This window comes from Passer montanus, unplaced genomic scaffold (assembly GCF_014805655.1).
Source record: "Passer montanus isolate IOZ18808 unplaced genomic scaffold, ASM1480565v1 scaffold36, whole genome shotgun sequence".
Lineage (NCBI taxonomy): Eukaryota > Metazoa > Chordata > Aves > Passeriformes > Passeridae > Passer > Passer montanus.
In genome coordinates, this window is record NW_024368374.1 from 5,732,786 (window position 1) to 5,755,177 (window position 22,392).

The 22,392-nt window shown below is 40.9% G+C and overlaps 1 protein-coding gene across 1 annotated transcript; it reads left to right on the forward strand.

Annotated features, from left to right (window-relative positions):
* Positions 1–4: 4 nt before the first annotated feature.
* Positions 5–19,738, forward strand: GPALPP1 (GPALPP motifs containing 1). The gene is made up of 8 exons (XM_039716673.1): positions 5–185; positions 5,636–5,780; positions 6,792–6,887; positions 10,805–10,913; positions 13,426–13,560; positions 13,786–13,950; positions 14,370–14,468; positions 16,554–19,738. Exons 1-8 carry the CDS (start codon positions 101–103, stop codon positions 16,770–16,772), a joined length of 1,053 nt encoding a protein of 350 aa, XP_039572607.1. The 5' UTR covers positions 5–100; the 3' UTR covers positions 16,773–19,738.
* Positions 19,739–22,392: the final 2,654 nt, after the last annotated feature.

Here is a 22,392-nt window from a genome sequence, read left to right on the forward strand (position 1 = left end):
CCGGCGGGCGCCGCGTCATCCGGGAGCGCCGCCGGGGCGGGAGCCGGGAAGCGCCGGGCGCGGGGAGGGCGGCCGGGCTGCCCGCGGGGCCGGCCTCGCCATGGCCCGCCAGCTCATCGGGCCCGCGCTGCCGCCCGGCTTCCCGCGCCGCGCCGAGGCCGAGCCGGGCGAGGACTTCAGCCAGGGTGAGAGCGCAGGGAGGCGCCGGTCGTGGGAGAGCGGCGCCTGCGGCCCTGATGGCGCAGCGCGGGGCGCTCCGTGGGGAGAGCGGGGCCTGCGGCCGGTGTTCCGTGGCGTGAGGCGCTCCGCGGGTGGGGTGGAGCGGCTGTGCGGCCCGTGTTCCGCGGCGCGGGATGCTCCGTGCGTGGGATAGCTCCGCAGCCCGGGGTGTACACCGCTAGTGCGGCACCTGCATGGAGCTAAACTCACCATTACAGGGTCATTGCAGTGACTTTTTCAAGGGAAAAAAGAAGAAGAAAAAAAAAAAGCTCACAAGAAATAAGCGCCGTATGCGATGGAATGCCGCAGAAATGGAACGCTTTAAGGCTCGTTTTAGAAGAATACTGCTTTCGGTCGCTTACTTTTGTCCCGCTCAAGTCTCGTGTGCTCTTTGAACCTGTGCTCTTCAGCAGCTCCAAGTGTGGAATTAGCGGGTAGGAAAGGAGGGGGCTGGGCCTGTGCAGCGTGCTTTCCTCTGCCAAGCCACTTCATCAGCTGTGGTTTTCCAGGCAGAGCCCCTCGGGATGTGGAGCAGGCTGTGGTGCCGGTCAGTGGGGCTGTGGTGCCTTGCCTGCCAGGGTCTGTCATGTCGAGAGCCCTCACATCAGAGCTGGGATCCCACCGAGAGCAGCTGACTGCCAGGCTGGCTCTTCTGCAGTGGAGCTCAGCTTCCCCTCTAAAATTCTTGCATGTTCTCTGTCAGTAATATCTCTGGGAGCAGCACTTTGAGCGTTTGCACTCCTTACCTTTAATCCAGGTTTAAGGCACTAGTTCATGTATTCCGTTTCTAGCAGAGTGTCCCTCACCGTTCGGTTGCTCCAAAGAAAGCAGCTCTGATAGGAAAGGTTTGTTGTGTTTGTCTGCTCTCTAATTTTTTAATCCAGAAGAGGGAGCAATAGCAAGAGGGATAAAGCTGCTGCATCAGCTGACACCATGGCAACATCAAGCTCTGTGTCTGGGTCTCAGCTTTGCTTTGTGCAGAAGCCCTGACTGCACGAGTGGTGCTGCCTTTCCTGGCCATATCTGTGTTAATGGCTTTTTCACTTGCCATCAACACACTGATGGGTGCTGCAAGTATCTGTATCGTGTATGAAAAAAACAAGTTAAACTTATCCTTAGGCCATGAGTTGGTGACATTGAGTGCTTCAGCAGTGTCTAGGTTAGGTTCATCAGCTGAGTTTGTCCTCTCTTTGTCCCAGTGTAAATCAGTTCCATGGTATGATAGTTGCTCTGGCAACTGATCCAAGATCTGCTTGGAAATTTCTGTGTGGAGTGGATGAAGGAATTTATTTGCCTTTGAAAACAAGCAAACAAAAACCCCAAACTCCATCTACTGGCAGGTTGTTTGTTTTTATAATTTTCACAAACCTTTTCTGACTTTGACTTACATCAGTTCAGTGTCCCTGCTCACCCCATGAGGCAGACTGCTGCAGTGCAGAGGAAGACAGGAGAGCAAGTACTTTGGCATAACACACTTTGCTGTACAGAACTGCAGCTCCATCTGGAGCTCTGCACCTGGAGTGACAAAAATCACACGGTGGGGCTGCCACCAGCACCTTCTGTGCTGCAGCACTTGCTGAGTCTTGAGTCAAATGGGCCTAGAATTTGTTCTGTAACAATTTCCCTTGTGTGTTCTAGCTATTTTAAGAGATGCTTCACCTTTTAAAGCTGAACAGCTTTTCCAATATTTTTCCTGTCACAGTAGTCTCACTGATATTTGAGCTGCTCATTGCTTTTCTCGGTTTTTTTAGTCTGCTTTCATAGTTTCTGTCTCCCAACAGCAAGAAAGTAGGACTTTGAGCAGACTGTGGCAGAGAAGACTCTCAGGCAAAGAGAAGGCTCTCAGACAGACACAAGAAATAGGAAAATGACTGTGTATGATTATGATTAGATTTATTGCTAATACATTCCTTCTGGGGACAATCCACCTGGGAGCTGTCTGCAGCCTTGGCAGACTAGGTGGCTCAGTGTCCAGCCACATTTTATACCCTTGTGCAGGCTGATGTGCCCCACAGTCAGTAGCAAACACCCACTGAGCCCCACTCCCGCCACCCCTCTGGATACAGGCATCCAGACACTTTGTCCTGCAATACCCACTGGTGTTCTTACCATGGGACAAACCACACTTTCTTTGGTATCAGAGAGGTTGCTAATAATACTTCTGTGACCCTTAATTGGGAGCAGGATGGAAGCAGGTGGTAGCTGGACAGACCCAAAAGCTCATCCCTAGTAAATCTTTACCTTCTTCAGCTTGTCCAACCCATGGGATGCACTTATGTCTTGATTCATCACTTCATGATGGTGCTCTGAAGCTGGACTAACTGTGCTCCTGCTGGAAGAATTGTACTTCCTTTGGCCCATTTGTCCCTGTCTCTGGGCTGTCCTTGTACCAGCAGGACAGAAGTGCTAGGGAATGGCTAAAATTAACCAGAGACGCAGAAGGGAGTTTTGTCTGTTTCAGCATTGAGGCCACATACAGATATGTTGATATGTCTGGGTTGATCTACCACTATGCTGGAGCTGAAAGGTCTTGTCTGTCCTTGAGAGCTTCCCAGGTCACGTCTGATGGTGTGGTAGTGTGCTTAGAATCCCCAGATACAGCAGAAATAACCCTAACGAAACAAAAAGTAGCTTTTAATTTGGTTTCTGAATTGAATTGACTTAATTTTCAGGCAGATAGTCACCAGAGCCAGCTCATTAGTAGGATGGTCACTTTTAATAGTTGTGAAACATTCACTTCAGTCTCACTTGGTCCTGTTTCTCTTCTCACTATCCCAAACATTTTCTCCTCATACATTTTTATCCCATTGCTCTGCTCTGAATTGTTCTGAGATCTGGCTACTTTGTCATTTTTCTGTTGCTCTGCCATTGCTACATCCATTTATCCTCCTCACCTCATTAGGTTTAGTTTCCCGACTCTTTGAGCTCTCCTCTGTTCTCCTTTCATCTGTATTTTTCCACATTTCCGTGGCTTTTGGGGAATTTCACAGACTTCTGATTAAATCTTGGCCTCCCTGCTCCCCCTTTTCTTTCTTTGCTTCCAGAATTTATGCTTAGCAATTTCCACTCCTACCTTTCTCCTCTTTTTTGTGGCTCCCCAAACCATCCTGATCCATAGCTGTGTATTTGCCTGTGCTGATTTGCTGGTTGTTAGTCTCAGTCAGCACCATGGTCATATCAATTTTTAATCCCAAGTCTCTTTCCCCTCCATTTCTTTCCACCATGTCCAATGACTTTTTCTTCCTCAGGCTTAAAATGCCGTTTGCCCTTCATTAGTCAGTCTCAGTCTCTGTTTAATTTCTGCTTGTGCTGCTTAGGCTGCAGTTCCACTAACAAGCAGTTCTTTCAGGGGAGTGCTGTGGTTTGCAGTGTTGTTTTCATGCCTTTTAAGTTCCCTGATCCAGCTTATTGCATAGCCCATGCAAACAGTTTTGCCAACATAACGGAGAGGAATTGGCATAAAAGTATGTATGTTAGCCCTGGTGTTGAACAACATACCAGTGGGATGAGTCTCCTTCCTCACATAGTTTTGGTTTTACTAGTTCTGTGCAGCTCACAAAACTGCTCCTAATTTCTCTCTTCTTCTTTAGTATCAGACTCATCAGATTGTATCTGAGTTTGTTCCTTCCACTCCAAGTCTTGTTTTTTGCATTTAGAGCAGATGAAGTCTGCTTGCATGATGTCAGGGTACCAGGTGGCTGGAGAAAGCAGTTGTGCAGGTTTTGTGTGGGTTTTAAGTGCTTTCATTCAAGTGGTGCTTTTTGTACGGAAAAATGAGACCTCTTGATAGCAGTTTTTATTCCTACTTATCATTAATCTGTTTGTTTGCTTTCATCTTGAACTTATTTTACCTTTATAGGCTAGGGTGTTGTGTTTGGGTTTTTTTAGGGCGAGAGAAGTGGTTTGTTGGGGTTTTTTTCTTTCCTAGTGCTGAAATGGATTTGTCCCATTTAAAGTTTTTTCCATTAGAACAGGAAACAAAGAAGTGGCAGATCTGCCTGGATGCTTTGTAACTAGTCTTGTGCTAAACATGATTAAAAGCTTTGTGAAGCTCGCTGGAAGGACTTGATTTCTGCCTAGCCTTTGTCAGCTAACAATGGAACCATAATATGCATTAGGTTGTATTTTGTACTATCAAAAAATTGTAGTTCTTCAACTGGAGATCTAATTTCCTGGTACCATTTATCTTTTCATCTGACCCTTGACTATTCATAAAGGGAACAATGTCTTTTCCTCACCAAAGCACCTCTCTGTCCTGCAAATCTTGTACTCAGTGCTTGAGATATTAAGAGGAGGAATGGTGTCTGTGTCTCAGGATGTTAAATCATCAGTAGAATCAAATCTCCATTACATGGGAACATGGGCTGTTTGCACTGTGTTTGTGTAAATGGGTGCCTTGCCCTGGATTGGGAAGGCCTCTTACTTGGGGAGGTAAAGCCATTGCTGGTTTTTGCTTGCTCCAGCTGACTCCTTGTAGAGCGAGCCTGTGAGGGTGGTATCTGTGTTAGGGGTCTTGTTTGGAGGGCATTTGCTGTTAGGGTCAATGGCTAAGCTGCTTCTGGACCCACTGCATGTGGTGCTGTAGCCAAATAAATCTATAAAGATCAGGCCTGTTAGCAGTGTTAGTGTCTGAGTTTTAATTTTGCTGAGATATTACCCCAGAGCATGAAGGTTTTACTGGAGCATGAGAGCTCCATCCACTGTCCTGGCCTTTTGACAGTAACAATTCTTTGAATTCATTCTCTGAATGCTTAAATCATCCCTTTTACAGCAGAGTACTTAAATCTGTCCCTGCTGTTCACATTTAGCTGAACTGGGAATAACCTTTATCATTAAACCATTCCCAAAGCAGGCTGGCAATTAATTTAATACTTTATGGTCACAAATGCTCCCATTTAATAATTTACGGTCTCCCACGCTGTGTATGTACAGATGATGTGTTTCTTCACTAGTGAGCTTCAAATGCTTCATTAAAGTGCTTCTTTTAAATATACTGGTTTATGCCACATCCATTGTTCGTTAGTTGTTACACCAAACAGGGATTTCTAGCCCTGTTCCAGAGAAATGCTCATGTAGGAATGGATTTGTAATGTCCTAAGTCAGAACAGTTCAGCATAGGTTGTTGATGGAAATAAGGTGCTGAAAGAAGTAACTTCTAGAAATCTGTTTAGATATCTTCTCTAAATGCTGGAGAGAGCAGTGATTAAATAAGTTTAATTCCAAGTAAATAAGTGTTTTGGAAATGCCATGGTAGGTCATACTCATCTGAAACATGTGCTAGGTATCCTTATTTAACCTGGTCTAGTAGAAGGTTCCCTGCCCATAGCAGGGGGATTTGAACTAGATAATCTTTAAGGTCTTTTCCAGTCCAAACCATTCTGTGATTTTATGATCCCAAATAACTCTGGATGTTCAGTTGCAGGACCAGCACTGCCTCCAGACTACAAAAGCAGCTGTAGCTCAGAAACTCCCGACAGTGATGACGACTCAGAATCTCTTCCTCTACCCAGAGACACAAACAGAGATTCTGAAGAGGAGACAGAAGGAGATCCAGCACCCAAGTAAGTATGTTTTTGGATTGTTTGTATATTTAAAATTGTATTGCAAATGTATTGTGTCTAACTTATGAGAAAGGGACAATGTTGTATAAAAAAAGGTAAACTCTGTACCTGTGTAAAACTTTTGGTTACATGTTCTCCATGTTCTTCATGGCCAAGAATGTTCAGCTGACCTGTTTGACGCCCTACGGTGGAATGAAATTATTTGGGACAGTCAGATCTCTGTATTTATATGTTTTATTTTAGTTCTGCAAATTTGCATGTTTATGCTAAGGACTGATACCATTCTACCATGTGCGTAAGTATTTGGTACTTGATTTTTTGCCCTGGTTTTGGTATACTGACTCTCTTTGAGAGGCTGTAAGACCTGTTTATGGACATGAATTTATGCATTAAATGAAGTCAACTCATGAAAAAAACCTGAATTGTTTAGCAAGTAACAGGAGTCTGCAGATACTCTCATTTGTGGGGTTGATTACTCACAATTGCTGTGTTAAGAATTTGTGTGTGTTTGCTCTAAGCCTTTTATAAGAGACTTGAAGGCCCTTATGCCATCCTAATGAGTGCTAGAGTAATTATTATTCAATTTTTTTCTTGTTTTCTTAGTCAATAGTTTGTTTTTCAGCTAATTAGAATTGAACAGGAAAAATACTACTCAAAATGCAGACGGCATACAAAAATGGAGAAAGTACTGAATTTTAAATTACTTTGTGACTAGAAAATGGTATTTCAACATTATACTAAACTTCTTTCTACAGAAAAAGCATTCTTAATGTTGTTTTAATTTTTTTTTCTTTTTTAAATGTCAGAACGTTTTTGAAGTGAATCTTATACTCCCCATTTTTTAATTGCTTCAAATCATTTTGGATCCTTTTGCACTGTTTCCATGGTAACAACAGGATATTTAGTACAGAAGACCCTATGAAATAATTTTATGTGTTTTTTTTCTTTTTTAAAGCGTAGATAATTGCTATGCTTGTCAAGGTAATTATTAAGTGAAATCTGTATTTGCAGAAAGCCAAAAAGAATTCATGAAGACGATGATGATGATGGCTTTTTTGGGCCAGCTCTTCCTCCTGGATTTAAAAAACAGGATGATTCTCCTGAGAGGTAATTAAAATGGAATTATATTCAGATTCTTTTCCTCAAAACACAATTATTTTAGATTAAATGTTTTGTGTCACTATTACAGAACATTTCAGTTGTGCACTTGAGATTGATATGATTAGTGGTAATGCTTCCTCCATGTTCTGAGAACAAGAACAGCATTCCCTTGAAACAGAGCACCAGCCCTCCTAGGCCAGGTTGGAAGGAGAGTAAAAGAACTAATGTAAATTTTCTGAGATGTGTGTCAAATTTCCTCCATTTCTATTGATAGATCTCAGATCAGTGGAGAAAAAACAAATTACAGGTACGAGGACCTGTAGTTCTGTAGTGCTCATTCTGGTCTGTGAGGGACTGGGGCAGTTACCTCGTGTGTGGTGCAATACCCTGTCCTTTGCTAATGCATCAAGGATTATTGTTCACGTATCTCCAGGTACAAAACTACTCTGAACACTGTAGGTTTCTAGAAAAGAGCCTGTCAGGTCTACACAAATAAACACTATTTATGGTCTTTATCAGGAAGCTTTCCATTTGATTGCTTACAGTTATAAAATACTTCCCACCCAAAATATTATATGGATTTTCTTTATAGAACTCAACCATGTCTCACAGCCTTTCAGTCTTTACATCAATCTGGGCACTTCCTTCTATAATTTGAAATTATAGTCCATAGTAGAACTGGTGCTTCCAAGGGGATACTTCCTGATGAGAAGTACAAGAGTCCTTTGATCACTTTTATCTTCCTCAGAGCAATAGGAGTTGGTAGATAAAATAATACTTGCCTGTCAGGTATGAGTTTTCAGTTCCAGGAAAGTGACTCAATTTACTGTTGAGCTGTGTGTGTAAATATACCATCTCAAAAGAAATTTTGAAGTTAATTCTTTTTTTTAGTTTGCATAAATTTTTATGATGCTTGGCAGCATAAAATGTATGTAACTAAGCAAGAATTTATGTAACTAAGGTTATTTGGAGGTATCTTTCTCATGTACATTTGGTTACACTGCTGTAATCAAAAACCTCTTGTAGTTGTGGGTATCATGCTCAGTGGAATCATTTGGTCCTTTGATGGTCCCACAAACAACTAATTTTTTTTCCTTGTGTTGTGTATGCACAAAGTATTATTTTAATTATAAAATTTAGCAGGTCATTAAAAATAATGTATTCTCTATTAAAAAAAGGAAATGCTTGTAACTTCTGATATCAGCAGAGGTAGCCTTTCTTTATTTTTGTCATGAATACTCGTGGTAAAATGGAAGAGGAAGGGGCCATTCACTCAAGAGCTGTGCTTGATGATCCCTGTGGTTCCCTTCTAACTCAGAATATTCTGTGATTCTGTGACATTGAGGCAAGAGTCTGCTCTGTGTCTGTGATAAATTAAAGCAGTAAAGGCACTTGGCACTCACTGTATTGTTTTTTCCTACCTCACCATACAATTGCTCCTAGCACGCACAGAGAAAGCAGATTGAGGAGAGCTGTTTTGCACCCAGCCTGATTCCCTGAATAGGTGGGAACAGTGAGATGTGTGGGAAGAGCCTTGTCTGTCTTCCACCCCCGCACACCTGGGAGTCTGGGAGGTGTGTGAGCTGTGCAGGGCTGCTGTCTGCCTGCTGCATTGCCCTTAGCCTTGAGCAGATTGCCAGCTGACACACCTGGGAGTCTGGGAGGCGTGTGAGCTGTGCAGGGCACAGACACAGTGCTGCTGTCTGCCTGCTGCATTGCCCTTAGCCTTGAGCAGATTGCCAGCTGCCAACTGAGCCATGAATAATTGAAACAAATGCAGGTCGTTTGTTTCAGTGTATGGACAGGCTGTTTATCACTTCTGTGTGACATACTCGTTCTTTTAGGAAAGATCTTATTCTCTTACATCTTTTCCAGACTTGTCAAAGCAACATGTTCATGATTAGGGGCAGCTCGTGTGGCAATCTGGAGCTTGTTGAAAATGGTTTGAATCATTCCATCATAATATATATATATGTGAAAATATTTCCTTCAACTTTGAATATTATATTACTGTTTACCAGTGTTAGATAGAAGTACACCACTCATAAATATTTCTGAAGAGTTCACACATCAAGGTAAAGAGTGAAGGTGATCTTAAAAAATTTTACATTATACATCAGAAGAATGCTGAAACATCCATCTCAAAATGTGCATTAGCAAGGACTTCCAAGTCCAACAACAGGAGAACAGTCTTTGCCATATATAAAATGCAATAGTCCTTAAATTAAATCTTAGTGCATAAGTTTGGGGGGTATTTTTGACATGGTACATGTCCTGAAGTTACCTACAGCAGTAAAATGTGTTTGCCAGTTATTTTTTAGTAGTTAATATATTATTAAAGTAAATATATTATCAGAGTTATAATATTACTGGTGTTTAGATTCAATTCACTTGTTCAGAGACCCTCTGGACATCCAGGAAACTATCAAGGATCACGTCACCTCTGTACTGCTGAGGAAAGGCTGAGGAGTTACTCATGTAGTGGAAAAGAAAAAGCATAAGGATGGGAAGGATGAATATATAAACTACTTTTCTGTTCTCTAAAGGCCCTTTGAGCTGTGACAGAATCAAGACAGAGCATGTGGGATTGGTTCTTTTTCACAGGCTGCAGTGATACAACCCACAACAGAGATGTTCATATAGATATATATATTTCAGTAGAGAGCTTTTTTTTATAGTTTATCTGTCTCTCCATGCAGAATAAAAGTACTTGTGTACCAAAATAAAAGATTCATTTTGCTATATCTGTATAAGTTTAAACTCTATTTAAATTACATTAGGAAATTAAAACATGGTCTTAACAAGAAAGTGGTCAGGAAGGAAGGAAGATAAAACTGTAGCAGCTAGGTGGAGGTGGAACTTCAAAATTAACCCAGACTTCTTGCCTGGGTTTAAAACCATGCCAGTGCCCTTATCCTGGCCTGAGCTCATATTCATTTCTCATGTCTGTATATCTGTGGTTGGTTCTTCAGTGAGACTTTGTGTCTTTTATTTCCCCTCTTTAAACCCTGGCAGCAATATCACTACAGCAGGGCTGTCCTGATTAGATTATTGGAACTGAGTAAAGGCCATAATTAGCAAATTCAATTCAGGTGTTGTTACATTTAATAAGCTAAAGCTCACAACTGAAGGTCGTAATAAACAAAGTCTACTCTTACATTGTGACAATACTGTCACCTGGATGTGTCTTCAGGTGACAGTTGTTTAAGTTTTTAATTCGTTTTTATTAGCTTTAAAGAATTTTATGGTGGATTATTAAGAGGAGCCCACATTTTAAAGACTTTCAATACAGCAAGCGAAGTTTCTTTGAGCTCGGTTTGTAGTATTCTTTTCACCACTGAATAGAGATTGTCACCTTTCTGCGTTTGTGGAGACAGCTGATTAATATTTCTTTCAGAGCTGCTGCTTAAAAACAATTCAGTGAAGTTACCTGGACTCACAAAATTTTCCTTCTCTTTCCCACTCCAAGGTAAAATAAAATTAGAGCAGTTCACTGTTTCTGCTTATTAAAGGACAATGAAACTGAGGTGCAAGACAAGAACGAAATTGGGTTTGTTGATTGTGAAGGAGTGTATATTTGTCTTATCACCTTTCATTGCTCTTGAATCTGGTGAAGAAAGCTATGGAAGAAAAAAGTGGATTTCCTTGACTACATGCTGCAGCTTTCCTGGTTCTGTTTTTTTTTTTTTCTGTTTGTTTTTTTGCATTAAAATTGTCTGCACATATCCTCCTGGAAAATGGAGGCACTCTTATTCAGTTATTTCTACAGTAGGTGTGCACAGGGGCACACTTGGTTTGGGGAGGAAGGAAAGTCATACTTCTCATTGATGTTTGATTTTATTTTTATACTGATCTATTATATTTTCCCCCCTCAACTGAAAGAACAAAATTTTTTTTAAATTTTTTTTCTCTCTGCTGTCAAGGCCCATTATAGGTCCTGCGTTACCACCTGGCTTTAGGAAAGCTTCAGAGGACACCAGAAGTAGCAGATGTTTCATAGGACCATCTGTTTCATCAGAATCCCGTCCCCAGGTTGGTGCAAAGAGAAGCTTTTTGTTTTAGTACAAGCTATCTGAAATGGTTAAACAAGTTGCAGCCTGAAAGAGACTACCAGACACTTCTAAGGATGACAGTTTAATTTTGGACCAGAAAGTGTCTGGCATATTTTTGCTGGAGTCAAATACTTGAGCATAAATAAGCCTTTTTTTAAAAAAAGAAACCAAAAAGACTGGCCTGGTTTGTTGTGCTTTTGCTGTTAAATAGATGGTGCACTCACTGAACACAAGCAATCTTGGCATCCTAAACTGCAGGCAGAAAACACATCTTCACTTCCTTAAAGATGTTTACTAGTGGCTACAACCTTTAAATAAGTTTATCCAAAAGAATGTAATCAAGAATGACATTACAGTGTCACTGAGTTGTTCTTGGCAATTGCAGGATGATACCTATAACTGGGAGTGAGGTGCAGGACGGTGACACTGACGTGCTTTTTTGGTTCATGGATTTTGAGTTTTCTGGTCATGTTAGGTAAAAACTAGCTAGAAGTTCTGGTTGCAAAGTAATGCATGTGCTACTAAAGAACATTCATGAACAAGATGCCTGATAAAATACAGCCGTAGGGAAGCTTGAACTCCCTAAACATGGGCTTCTAGTACCATTCTGAGGGATCCAAATTGCCTATGGGAGGGCCTGGCAGGTAGGGAGTAGCACTTTTAGAGAAAGTCATGCCCTTCTTGAGCAGCACCTTTTAACACCACAGCACCTAAGACACCAAAAATGGTGCTGGATACCAGGGCTTCAGCAAGTGAATCTCTGCCATGCCATGATAAACTGAATATTAATTCCTTGTGAGAATTAATGTTTATTCTGTTTATTTTAAAAATACTTACATTTTTACATTTAGCTCCCAGATACTATGGGAAATGCTAGACACACTAGGAAGGAGGAATGCAAAGGCTGCTCTGAAACTTCACTTTTTTGGTTAGCAGTTGCAAAGCATATAATTCTCCAGCCTCCTACAGTGAGTGGTGTTGTAATTCATCGTGCAGAAAGATTATCTGACATTTCTGAGGTACTCATCGTCTTATAACTCCAAATAATGATTAAGTAATTTATCATAGTGACAAATCTCTTGAGGCAGAGATGTCTGCTGTCTGCCTTTATATTTTGCAAACAAAAAAGTCTCTCTTCTCATAAATACATCTTCAAGCAACAGCTTTTTTACAGGTATTACAGAACTTACTGTTTTTCTCTCCCTAATAGTTATCTTTTTGTTACCTTTTCCTAATAATACTCTTTTTCTTATTTTTTAATATGAGTAATTTCTTGTTGGCTTTTAAAAAAATGTATTTAATTATGTTGTGTTCAGGTACATCTTTAGAGGCATGCTGACTCTTCACTTTGCTTTAGTGAATCTAATGACTCACCACCTTGTGTATTCTCAAGTAATGCTTTGTGCTTCCTGGCTACACAGCCTTGTCATCCTACTCCCATTGCTTTATCACGCACAGTCAGACTGTAGCAAAATCTTTGCACTCCCTTCTGTAGATATTGGACACCTTAGCTTTGTGTCCAGGGCACTGTGGCATCACCATTTTCTGTCTAGTTTTGCTTCCATCCACATCTGTACTGTTTGAACTTGGAGGGAGGCACCGGTGAGCTTTCTGTACAACTCCTGGCAAGTAGGAAAATTTTTATTGACATCTAGTCCCTAACAAATTTAAGTTTTTAGCTCTTCTCCAAAAAATTCCTTAGAATACGATGTCAGAATCATGTAATGATTAAATTGGAAAAGACCTCCAGGATCATTGAGGCCAACCTTTGGACTCACCAAAGTCAACTAGACCATGGCACTAAGGCCCACATCCAGTCGTTTTCTGAACACTTCCAGGAATGGTGACTCCACCACTTCCTTGGCAGCCTGTTCCAATGCTTGATAACCCTTGCAGTGAAGAAATTCTTCCTGAAGGGATCCATGAGGGATCGAAGAAGTGAATGACAGAGCCAGGGGATTAGTTGGAGATGCTGTACTTTCAGGGGCATAGTACCATGCGTGCCACTGGTACCCTACCTTGCACTTTATTCTTTCTGACATCCTTACAGCACCTGAGCTTGAGACAGTTCTTGCAGTGTGAAACTGTGATCCTTAATAGAGAAATGCATCCAAATGTTGCTGGTGATGGTAAAGCCCAAAATACGGAAGTTGTATGAATGTGTGTTCCAAATTTACCTACAGCCAGAGAGGCTGTGTGGCTGTGTGCAGAGCAGTGTAAAGTAGCAGGGCTTTGTCTGCTGCCACTGCCTTTACCAGCAGTCTTGCCTCAGACAAGAGATGCTGCTTTTGGCAAATTAGAGACAAAATATCCATGTTCAAGCACTAGAACAGGTCTCATCTGGAGTTCTAATCTAGGTTTTTATTGTCTGGGAAATGCCTTACATTAGGTTTATGTGCTCTTCTGGACAAAGTAATTTTAATTCTATAAAGCTGAAGTGTTCCTTGATGCTCTTAGCACTGTGTTTGAAAGAAATGTTTTCTTTTTGGAAGCTGACAGATAGTAGTGAGGACGAAGACAATTTAATAGGCCCAATGCCTGCAAAAGGACCAGTGGAGTCTGATGTGGCTAAAGAGTTTGAACGCCGAGCTCAGAGAATGAAAGAAAAGCTTACTTCAGCAGACAGCGTAAGTTGGATTTCTTAATTTATAATGTTTTGTTGCTGGAGTGTATTTGTCTTTCTCTTTGCCTATTTCTGTGTAAACCCGGTTGCAGTTCTACTTGGGATGCTATGTGTAGCAGGTGTTAAAGAAAAAAAGTCTATGATTTCTGCTGGAAGCCAAGAGATTCAGACAGTAATTTTTGATTATGCTTTTTTCACTCTTCCCTCCACCCCTACTTCTTTGGCAAAGGATGAACCCAAACAAGTTACCAGGGAATCGTGGATGACAGAGCTTCCACCCGAGTTGAAAAACTTTGGATTTGGCCCAAGAACATTCAAGAGACGAGCTGATGACAAATCAGGTGATAGATCTATTTGGACAGATACTCCAGCTGACAGAGAGAGAAAAGCCAAGGTGAGCATTTATTTATCCATTCATATACACTTGCAGGCAGTTGGTGTTACTGATGTTCAGTGAAAACAAAGCAAAGGTACTGTGGGTTGGTTGGTGAAATTTTCTTTCCCAGGTTTTTCTTTGTTATTAAAATTTACTAATTCAGGCTTAAAGATGAAGGCAATGAAGTAACAACATTAAATATCATTGATATACATTTATTTCTGCTCCCTTTTTGCAGTAGTCAGATACTCTGTATCAGCTTATTGACTTTCCAGTTAGCATGTCCAGTTTCTTCTTCCATCAAGCTGAGCAGAAAATATCTGATCATGTATCATGGTCTTTACCCTCTAAATTTAATTAAAGTAGATATAGATTTGCTTGCTTTTCACTTCAGACATTCTGATTGCTGTAGCATGTGATTTCCTTCTACTCATCAGGAAAGAGAAGAGGCAAAAAAGTCAAGCAGTAAGGATAATGAAGAAATGGTATTATCTGGGAGGGACAAGAGGCTTATTGAGCAGGTGACTTCATACAATGTAAGTGTGGTCACAAAATACTTCCTCTGTTTCCTTTAGTTCTTCACTCTTCTTCTGGTTCTCATTTCTAGTGCTGCTGGTTTCCATGGTGATGCCACTATAGTTTTCCCTTTTAGTGCCCAAACCTACTGCTGTTTTATGACATTAGAACCCTTGGCATTAATGTCAACAAGAGCAGGACTGGGTCCTCTGCAAAGTAACAGAATTTGGGTTTGTGTATATTGCCTCAGTATTAGATAGTGCTTTCCTTCAATCATTCTCATGTCAGGACATGGTTGCTGGGACCTTAGTTCAAATATTAGCTTGCTTCACCCAATTACTGACATCCAAGAATAAAACAACAATGCAGGTTTAAGTTTTAGGCCAACATATGCAACAACCTAAAACAGGGTTGATGGGCTAAGCAGGTCACTGCATTAATTACCCTCTGTCATTAGTTACATTAACTACTCATTACAGGAACTTCATTTCATGTAGTTTTTCTCCATCTGTACAGGAGCAGATAATGTTCACAGACAGATGTTGATTACTAGAAATCTGAACTCCATGTCAAATTCCCTCTCACTTATCTGTCTGTCAGCCCTGTCCCTCGAAGTGTGTGGACCACTGCCTGCCTTTTAAAGCTCCTACTTCCAGTTTTTCCCTGATGTATGGCCTAAACTCTTATGGAAGGCAGTCTGTCTCTTGAGAGGACAATTACATTGAAAATCACATCTTTGGCTTATTTTACACATTTATCTGGCACTTGTGATAATTTATTTGTGGTTCATTAAATCATATGTTTCTCCTGACTTGCAAATCCAGAGCTATTAGCATTCTCTCTTAAGGTTCTTTTTAAGGTCTGTTTCTCCTGTCACTATGAAAACAGTAGAATAATTTTCATGTAAAACTATGGGGTTTGTTCTCTGCCATTGGTGGAATAAAACATACACATGCCTTTGCTGTTTCTAAGATTCATGGAGTTGTCTCCAAGTTTAAGAACACTTGTTTCTTGGGTTGTTTTGTCGTTTGTTTTTTCTCTTTTGTTATATCAGTTCTTTTCTGATTTTCTGGTGGTTGTTGTGGGTATTCTTTAAAAGTTTTTTTCTCTATTCTTTCCTATTTCTGCACTGACAATTAAGAAGGATACTTCACTAGAACAGATTTCATTCTTAAAGTAGTTTCTTCTTTTGATGCTGATATGACATACATTCTCTGGTGCAATTTTGTCATTGCTGGCATGGTTGCATCATGAATAACTATTGTCTGTTTTCCATGATAATCTTATCTTAACTCGTGAATAAGCTATTATTTGCATGTGTGATGTAGTAAGTGTTTGCACAGGAAGTGATGAGAAAAGAGAACTGTTCAACTTTTGCTCTTTTTGATGAGAGAATTAGTTTAGATACACAAATGCACTGTACCTGAGTAAATGAGGGGCCTCATGATCTTGGGAGTCTGATCCTGCTCCTGTGTGAAATCAGCAGAAGTTTTATCTTGTGTTTGAGCTGGATCATGCTCTCTAAGAAAGGCAGCTAAAGCCACTGAGCTGGCAAAACACATGCTCCAGCTCAAACCTGTGACTTTGTCCTGTGGGCTTTCAACAGATGATTCAGAGTTGGGAGCACACATTTAAAAACCTATCGTACTGCATGAAAGGTTGAAAGGGTCTCTAGCTAGTTCCTGCCCCTAGCAGTGACCAAATCCAGGTGCTTAGGGGATGTGTATAGCAAACGAGGCCTGTACTTTGAGATATTTCTTTTGACATGGTGTCTTCATTCTGCCAGTAATGTCAGAGCAACTTTTATATTTCTTTTGCATTATCTTTATAATTTATCTGTATTGTCTGCGGAGATTCAACAACATCATGGCTACCCATAACATTATGGCCATCTACATCAGAGAATTATTAGTATTTTAGCCTAGCCAAGATTACTCGCACTTTCTACTCCATGTGTGCTAAATTTATCATTCTATATACAGTTACTAAGCTGTCTTCTTTTTCTGGAATTTTTAGCCTTCCTGCCTTCAGTCTTTCCATTTGGATTTTCTGTATGTTGTTGTTGATATTCTTTAATACTTCCTCTTCCTCCCCATTTTTTCCAGGAGTCAAAGAGGTCAGAGTCTCTCATGGACATGCACCAGAAAAAGCTGAAGAGCAAAGCATCCGAAGAAAAGAGCAAACCTCAGGAAAGAAGGCCGTTTGACCGAGAGCAGGATCTCAAAGTCAACCGCTTTGATGAAGCACAAAAGAAAGCTCTTATAAGAAAATCCAGAGATCTGAATAGTAAATTTGAGCACAGTAAAGGCAACATGTTTTTATAAGATGAAAGCATTAAGCTTTTTTGAAGTGAAGTCCATAAAAATTTGAATACTTAATTTTTGTAAGTATTTTTCTGTAAATATTTGTATGCAAAATAAATATCCTGATGTTTAACTATTTTTCCTTGTCTGTAAATACTCTCTTAGGGGGAGGATCATCTGTACTAAAACTAAACTAGTGAAGGAAAGTCCTGATATAAAAAAATATATAAATTTGCTACTTTAAAACTTTGATGTGTGTATTTTTTTGTTGTTCACATAAAAGTAATTAATTAAAATAGGTGGGTTTTTAAGGAGCTCTAGATTTCATCTTGCAATGGAGTTGGCAGTTTTCCCTCTTCTCCTGCCATGCTTAAGATACTCTTTCTGAGCCTGACCTGAAGGCCATGGAAAAATCCCCATTACATTTGTGTGTAGAACATTGCTTGACTGGAGTTCCTGCTGGGGAGTATAAGCTCAAATGGCAGCTTTTACATTTGCCCAGTGCTTTTATTTCTCTGGTTCCGTGTCTGTACATAAATACAGGTTTGTATGTATGCAGTACAGTTTCTGTTCTGTAGCAGGAAGAGCTACAGAACTACAGAGCTACAGAACAGGGGTAGCAGGAGTAGTAAAACCTCAAGGTTTTCAAAGTTAGTTGTAAAATGGTAGTATATAAGAGAAAATCTAATTTGAGTTTCAATTTGTAGGGATTGTCATCAGAAATCCATCTTTTTTTAAGCACATACAATGTGAAAATCAAAAGAAGTCTTATTTTGTCCATTAATTTGCAGACCAGAGCAGCTCTTCAGTAAGGAAGGAAATAAATCTGACATTTAAAAAAGTCTACATTCGTGTTGAGAGTTCTTTACCTCTTCTGAGGTAACAAAGCAGCAGAAGTGGTTGTTAAACCTTGCAGTGGGCTGCTCAAGGAGTCAGTGCAGTCAGCATCCCTGAAGGTGTTCAAGAAACAGCTGGATATGGCACTTGATGCTTTGGTCTACACCATGGTAATCAGTCAAAGGCTAGAGTCAATGATTTAGAAATCTTTTCCAACCTAAATGATTCTGTGATTCTGTGTTAATTATTTAAAATTAGACCTGTGCTTTTGCCCTTTGCCTCAAATGCTTACAATCCTTCTTAAGCAGTTACTGAAAGTACTTATAGATGAAAACAATTTTATATATGAGATGCTGGTAATTTGTTTGGAGGTATAAATACTGTGGGGTTTGCCATAATTTGGAAAAAATTCCTGTAATTTGGAAAAAGGCTACCCTGAGAGAAGGTGTCTGGGTTACTTCATGTTTAATCAAGCAGTGACTTAACAAGTTCCAGAAACGAATATTTAAAAACTTGGTCTTACTTTATTGCATTTGTGTGTGAGCTGGGGACACAGGCTTCATGTGCTGAGAAGTCTTGCAGTGTTTCTGATGTTGCAAATGACTGCTTACGTGGAATGCATTTAGATACCGCTTTTTTTTCTAACAGACAATTTATTTTGCCAGCTGAAAACCCTCCTACCTTCTGGAGAAAGAGAGATTGATTTTGTATTGTGTTTGCTTTTTATCACTTCAGTTCCTGAGCCTTCTGTTTTGAGGTGAGAGGAAGGTTTAAATAAGGGCTCTTTATTTTTCTTCTCCTAATACAGACTTCTCTTGCCTCATGCTTTTTTAACTCAGCAATCAAGGCCTCATTAAGATTCTACTTTCTGAGCAAATGTAGATTTCTTTATTGGAAAAGCAGTATTAGAAATGTCTGGGACTTTTTTAGGCAGCTAAAGCGATGACAGGGTGAGCATGGTATGACTAGTTAAATCTTCACAGCTGAGAAAAAATTACTTGATGAGCACATCGTGCAGTCCTTGCTCATTCAAAGTCTGGAGCAAGGATGAGGGCTGCTTGTATAAAAAATGTTGTTGTTGTTGTTCTGTGCTCTGTTTTGATTTTTGTCCTTTGGCCCCTCCTCCAAACTGAGGACCAGTCATCAGATGTCACAGATGGCCAGATCCAGTTGGCTCCCTGCTGTTTGTCTCTGCCCTGCCTGGCCCCATCGTGGTCTCCTGCCCTGCCCAAGGCCATGCCTGAGAGGAAGCTCTGCAGCGTTGCTCGAGAGGAGAGCTCTCATAACAGGAGTGCAGCAGCCCCTTTGCCATTGTGCACTATTAATCTGTGAGACTCGTGGTTCTAATTAATGAAGCCTTGGTGCAAGCTGGGAACTTGGTTTTGACTCCTTTTTTCCCCGCATTCTGCGGCAGCTTCTTAAAGACTTGATGATACCAGTGTTATGAGCTTGAGGTGGGGGCAAGTGGAGTTGTTGAGAGTTCAAGTTAAGCTTTTCATTACTTTGTGTAAATTGCATGAACCTTTGAACTGAATTCATACACAAACTCATCTCTTACTCATGCCAAGCCATCCCCTCAAGTAGTCATTAGAACAAGCAGTAACTCAGTAAATTACAAGTTCTGTAAGGTTTCATGGGAAAAGATGAGACATCTACAATTTGGAAAAGTTGTAAAGCTTTTCTGCTGCAATGTTAGGAGGTGTTTTTTTCAGAATCTCATTTGAAAAACCAGAATCTATTTCACAAAGAATCTTCACCATAATTACTATGCAGTGTTTCTGGTAACCAGCTCCCAACACAGATTTAATGTATGCTGTTGCTATTCTGCAGTGCCAGCCCAAGTCACACCATACTGACTCCAGGCATATCAGGAAATCCTGTTTTGTAGAAAGAAAATGTCAGAGAGGTTTTCCTGAATGTGAAAAGTCTACCAGCCTAGATTTCAGTGTGCTTGCCTTTGATTTGGGCTGCCATAGGTGTTCTCTATTTATACTGATGTTGAACATTCCTGCTCAAGAGTGAGGTCTCCTCTTCTGAAACGTTAAATAGGTGTGTAATTCATAGTATAGTCAGCAAAAAGAAGGCATTTGTGGTAGGCGTATAATAAATTGGGTGCTTAAAAGGAGTTTTAAGGAACATTATATGTTAACCAAAAAAGAAAGGGAAAAAACAAAAAAACAATTGTTGAGTTTGCTGTTACCAATGAACAATTAAAAGCAATAAAGACATTTCAAGAAAACTTACTGATTGCTTTGTATATGTTTTCAGGACAAATGTCTTGAGCTACCATGCTGTCTGAGATGCAAAATTTTGTTAGAATATGACACAGCAATACCTGGGTAAAATCTCTGTTTATGCTCTCCCAGTGCAAACACCTATTTGTGGAGTTATTTTTTGCTTTTGCTGTTGCAGAATGGATATTGGTGAATGCCCTGTGCATGCTGGCTTTCCTGGAATAAAATGCATTTCCTAAATAATCAACTACAATAGAAATGTGTTTTATTTAGGGCTTTGACAGCATCATATTGATAGCACCAAAATGGCCTTGTAGAAATATCTTTCTTTTAAAAAAAAAACATTGAGATGGAACATTAATATATTTCTGTCCAGTAGGAAAGGGGGTTTCCACATAAAAGAAGATTTAAAATGCTCCAGAAGGTTCCAAGAGTCCAGGGCTAATTGAGCTCGGGGACTTGTTTTGTTTCTGATATGTAAATTTATTGTGATTCTGTCCAGCCAATTACAAATCACATGTTGATTTAAGAGTCATACAGCATTAAAAATCAGAATCTGAAAACTTTCTGTGCATGCATCCTCAGCTCCTGCCACCCACATTGCATACAGTGCATATAGTTTCTAATTGCATAATTACCTAAGTCTCAAATAAAACACATGCATGTGTTTTCCTGTCCTTATTAATTGCATGCAGTTATTTACATGCTGGGGGGAAAAAAAACCTAACAAGTTCTGCAGTGTCTTTCAGACACTCCTCAAATTTTTCTCATGTGCTCACAAAGATGGTTGAGGAACACAATTGTGGCTCCCTGTTGTTGTGCACGTCTGAAATGCATCTTTCTGATGCTTCCAGCTCTGGTAGATGTATGGGAAGTGATGACCTGCAACAGGAGCTCACACAAATGTGGCATTTCTGTTCTTTTCAAATATGGCATGAAGGCAGAGGCATTACCTGTGCAGGGCTGATTTTCTCATAGCAGCTGCTTCTGGGTCCTCCCAAAGTGGCTGTCACTGCAACAGCCACTGGTTCAGTTCATCTGTTTTCTTACATTGGTCCTTAAACCAGTAATAAGTCCCACTGCTCTTTGAAATTACATCCATTGTGAATCAGCATGGAAATCAAGCCTTAGTTTTGAAAAACAGTCTTTCTTTCAGAGTGGGAATTTAAGATGTCTAGGAGACAGCAATGCAAACTGTCAGTTCAGCAGGAGCAGATGCAGCTGTGACTTCTTCCAAATAATTATTCCAAACACAAATATTCACAAACTATTTTCATAAACAGAGGAAGGGGGAAAAATGGCTGACCTAGGCTCTCAGCTGCTTAACATCACAACCACTTGCTTCACTTCATAGGGCTGTAGCCACTTGTCCTTGCACATGTGACACCTGGCCAGGAGTTTGACAACTTGGGGCAAATTACATCTTCTCTCTGTCCTTGCCTGACAGTCTCTGCCAGAGGGCCTTGCTGGTACCTGGACATGCAAGCCCCCAGCTCGCAGCCCTGCTGCAGCTGCAGCACTCAGCCCTCCTCTGCTGCTCGCCAACCAGACCAGCATCACGTTGGCTGTGCTCACACACACCCACTCAGACCAGAAAGAACACTCTGGTTTAAACCAGACAAAAATAGGTTTTAATGAGAATACAGAACAGATTGGAGTGATCAAGTGCGGGCAGGACTCAGGCACACTGACCTGCCCTTTTTATACTCTTTTTTTGCCACGCTTGCTCCTTTCCAATCTACCTCAATTCCTTCCTTTCCCCACTTTTAATCCATCCCAAACATCCTAAACTAAGTCTTTTACATTCCCATGACCCTTGGAAAACATCCCAAAATAAACTGTAGATCCCAAAAGTGTTTTTCCCCACCACATCCCTTAATGAGCCTTATACCCATAATCTCACTATAAATACCTCTAGATGTTTCCCCATGACCCACAAGAGGGTAATGTATCTGCTCTGCAGGGCCTCACATGCCATTGGCACTGAGGCCATGGAAGCCTGATGATCCTCTCCACTGCTTAGAGTCCCCTCTTTTCTGTTCAGCTGCTTTGTACCTATGCTGTCAGGGCAGTGAAGGGTTGCCATGACCTAGGGGAAATCTGAGCTGTGTGAAATCGAGGAAGCCAAACTCCTACTGCTGCTTCCCAGTGCAGCACTCCCCATCTGATGCCCCACAGCACCAGGAGATGGTAAATCAAAGTGCCCGGGTCCCATCGAGGGAGAAAAGGCACAATGGAAAAATAGCAACTTTGGGAAAAGGAGACCAGCTGGCTGCTGGTGTGTACAAAGCCTGCAGCCAGGGGGAAGCTGTCTAGAAGCAATGAAGGTGTTCCTGTTGTTTCCAAGGTAACTTCCATCTTCTGCCACCCAGGTGAGGCTCAGCCTTTATCATCATGTGAGCAGAATACAAATAACGGGCCTGATGTGGAAAACAAAGTGCACACAAAATGCCATGTGTTACCCCAGCTGCTCTGCTAGTCATTTCTCACCTTCCACCCTTCCACATCAGTCTACTGAGGCAAAGTGACAGGAACAAGGAATTCACCCACTGCAGCTGAACCTTTCTGAC

Bases quoted from the DNA above. Each gene is read 5' to 3' on its own strand.
- GPALPP1 (XM_039716673.1), top strand. From the start codon at position 101: ATGGCCCGCCAGCTCATCGGGCCCGCGCTGCCGCCCGGCTTCCCGCGC. The intron at 186-5,635 runs GTGAGAGCGCAG...CTGGATGTTCAG, and splicing joins GGGCGAGGACTTCAGCCAGG to TTGCAGGACCAGCACTGCCT. The intron at 13,951-14,369 runs GTGAGCATTTAT...TCTACTCATCAG, and splicing joins ACAGAGAGAGAAAAGCCAAG to GAAAGAGAAGAGGCAAAAAA.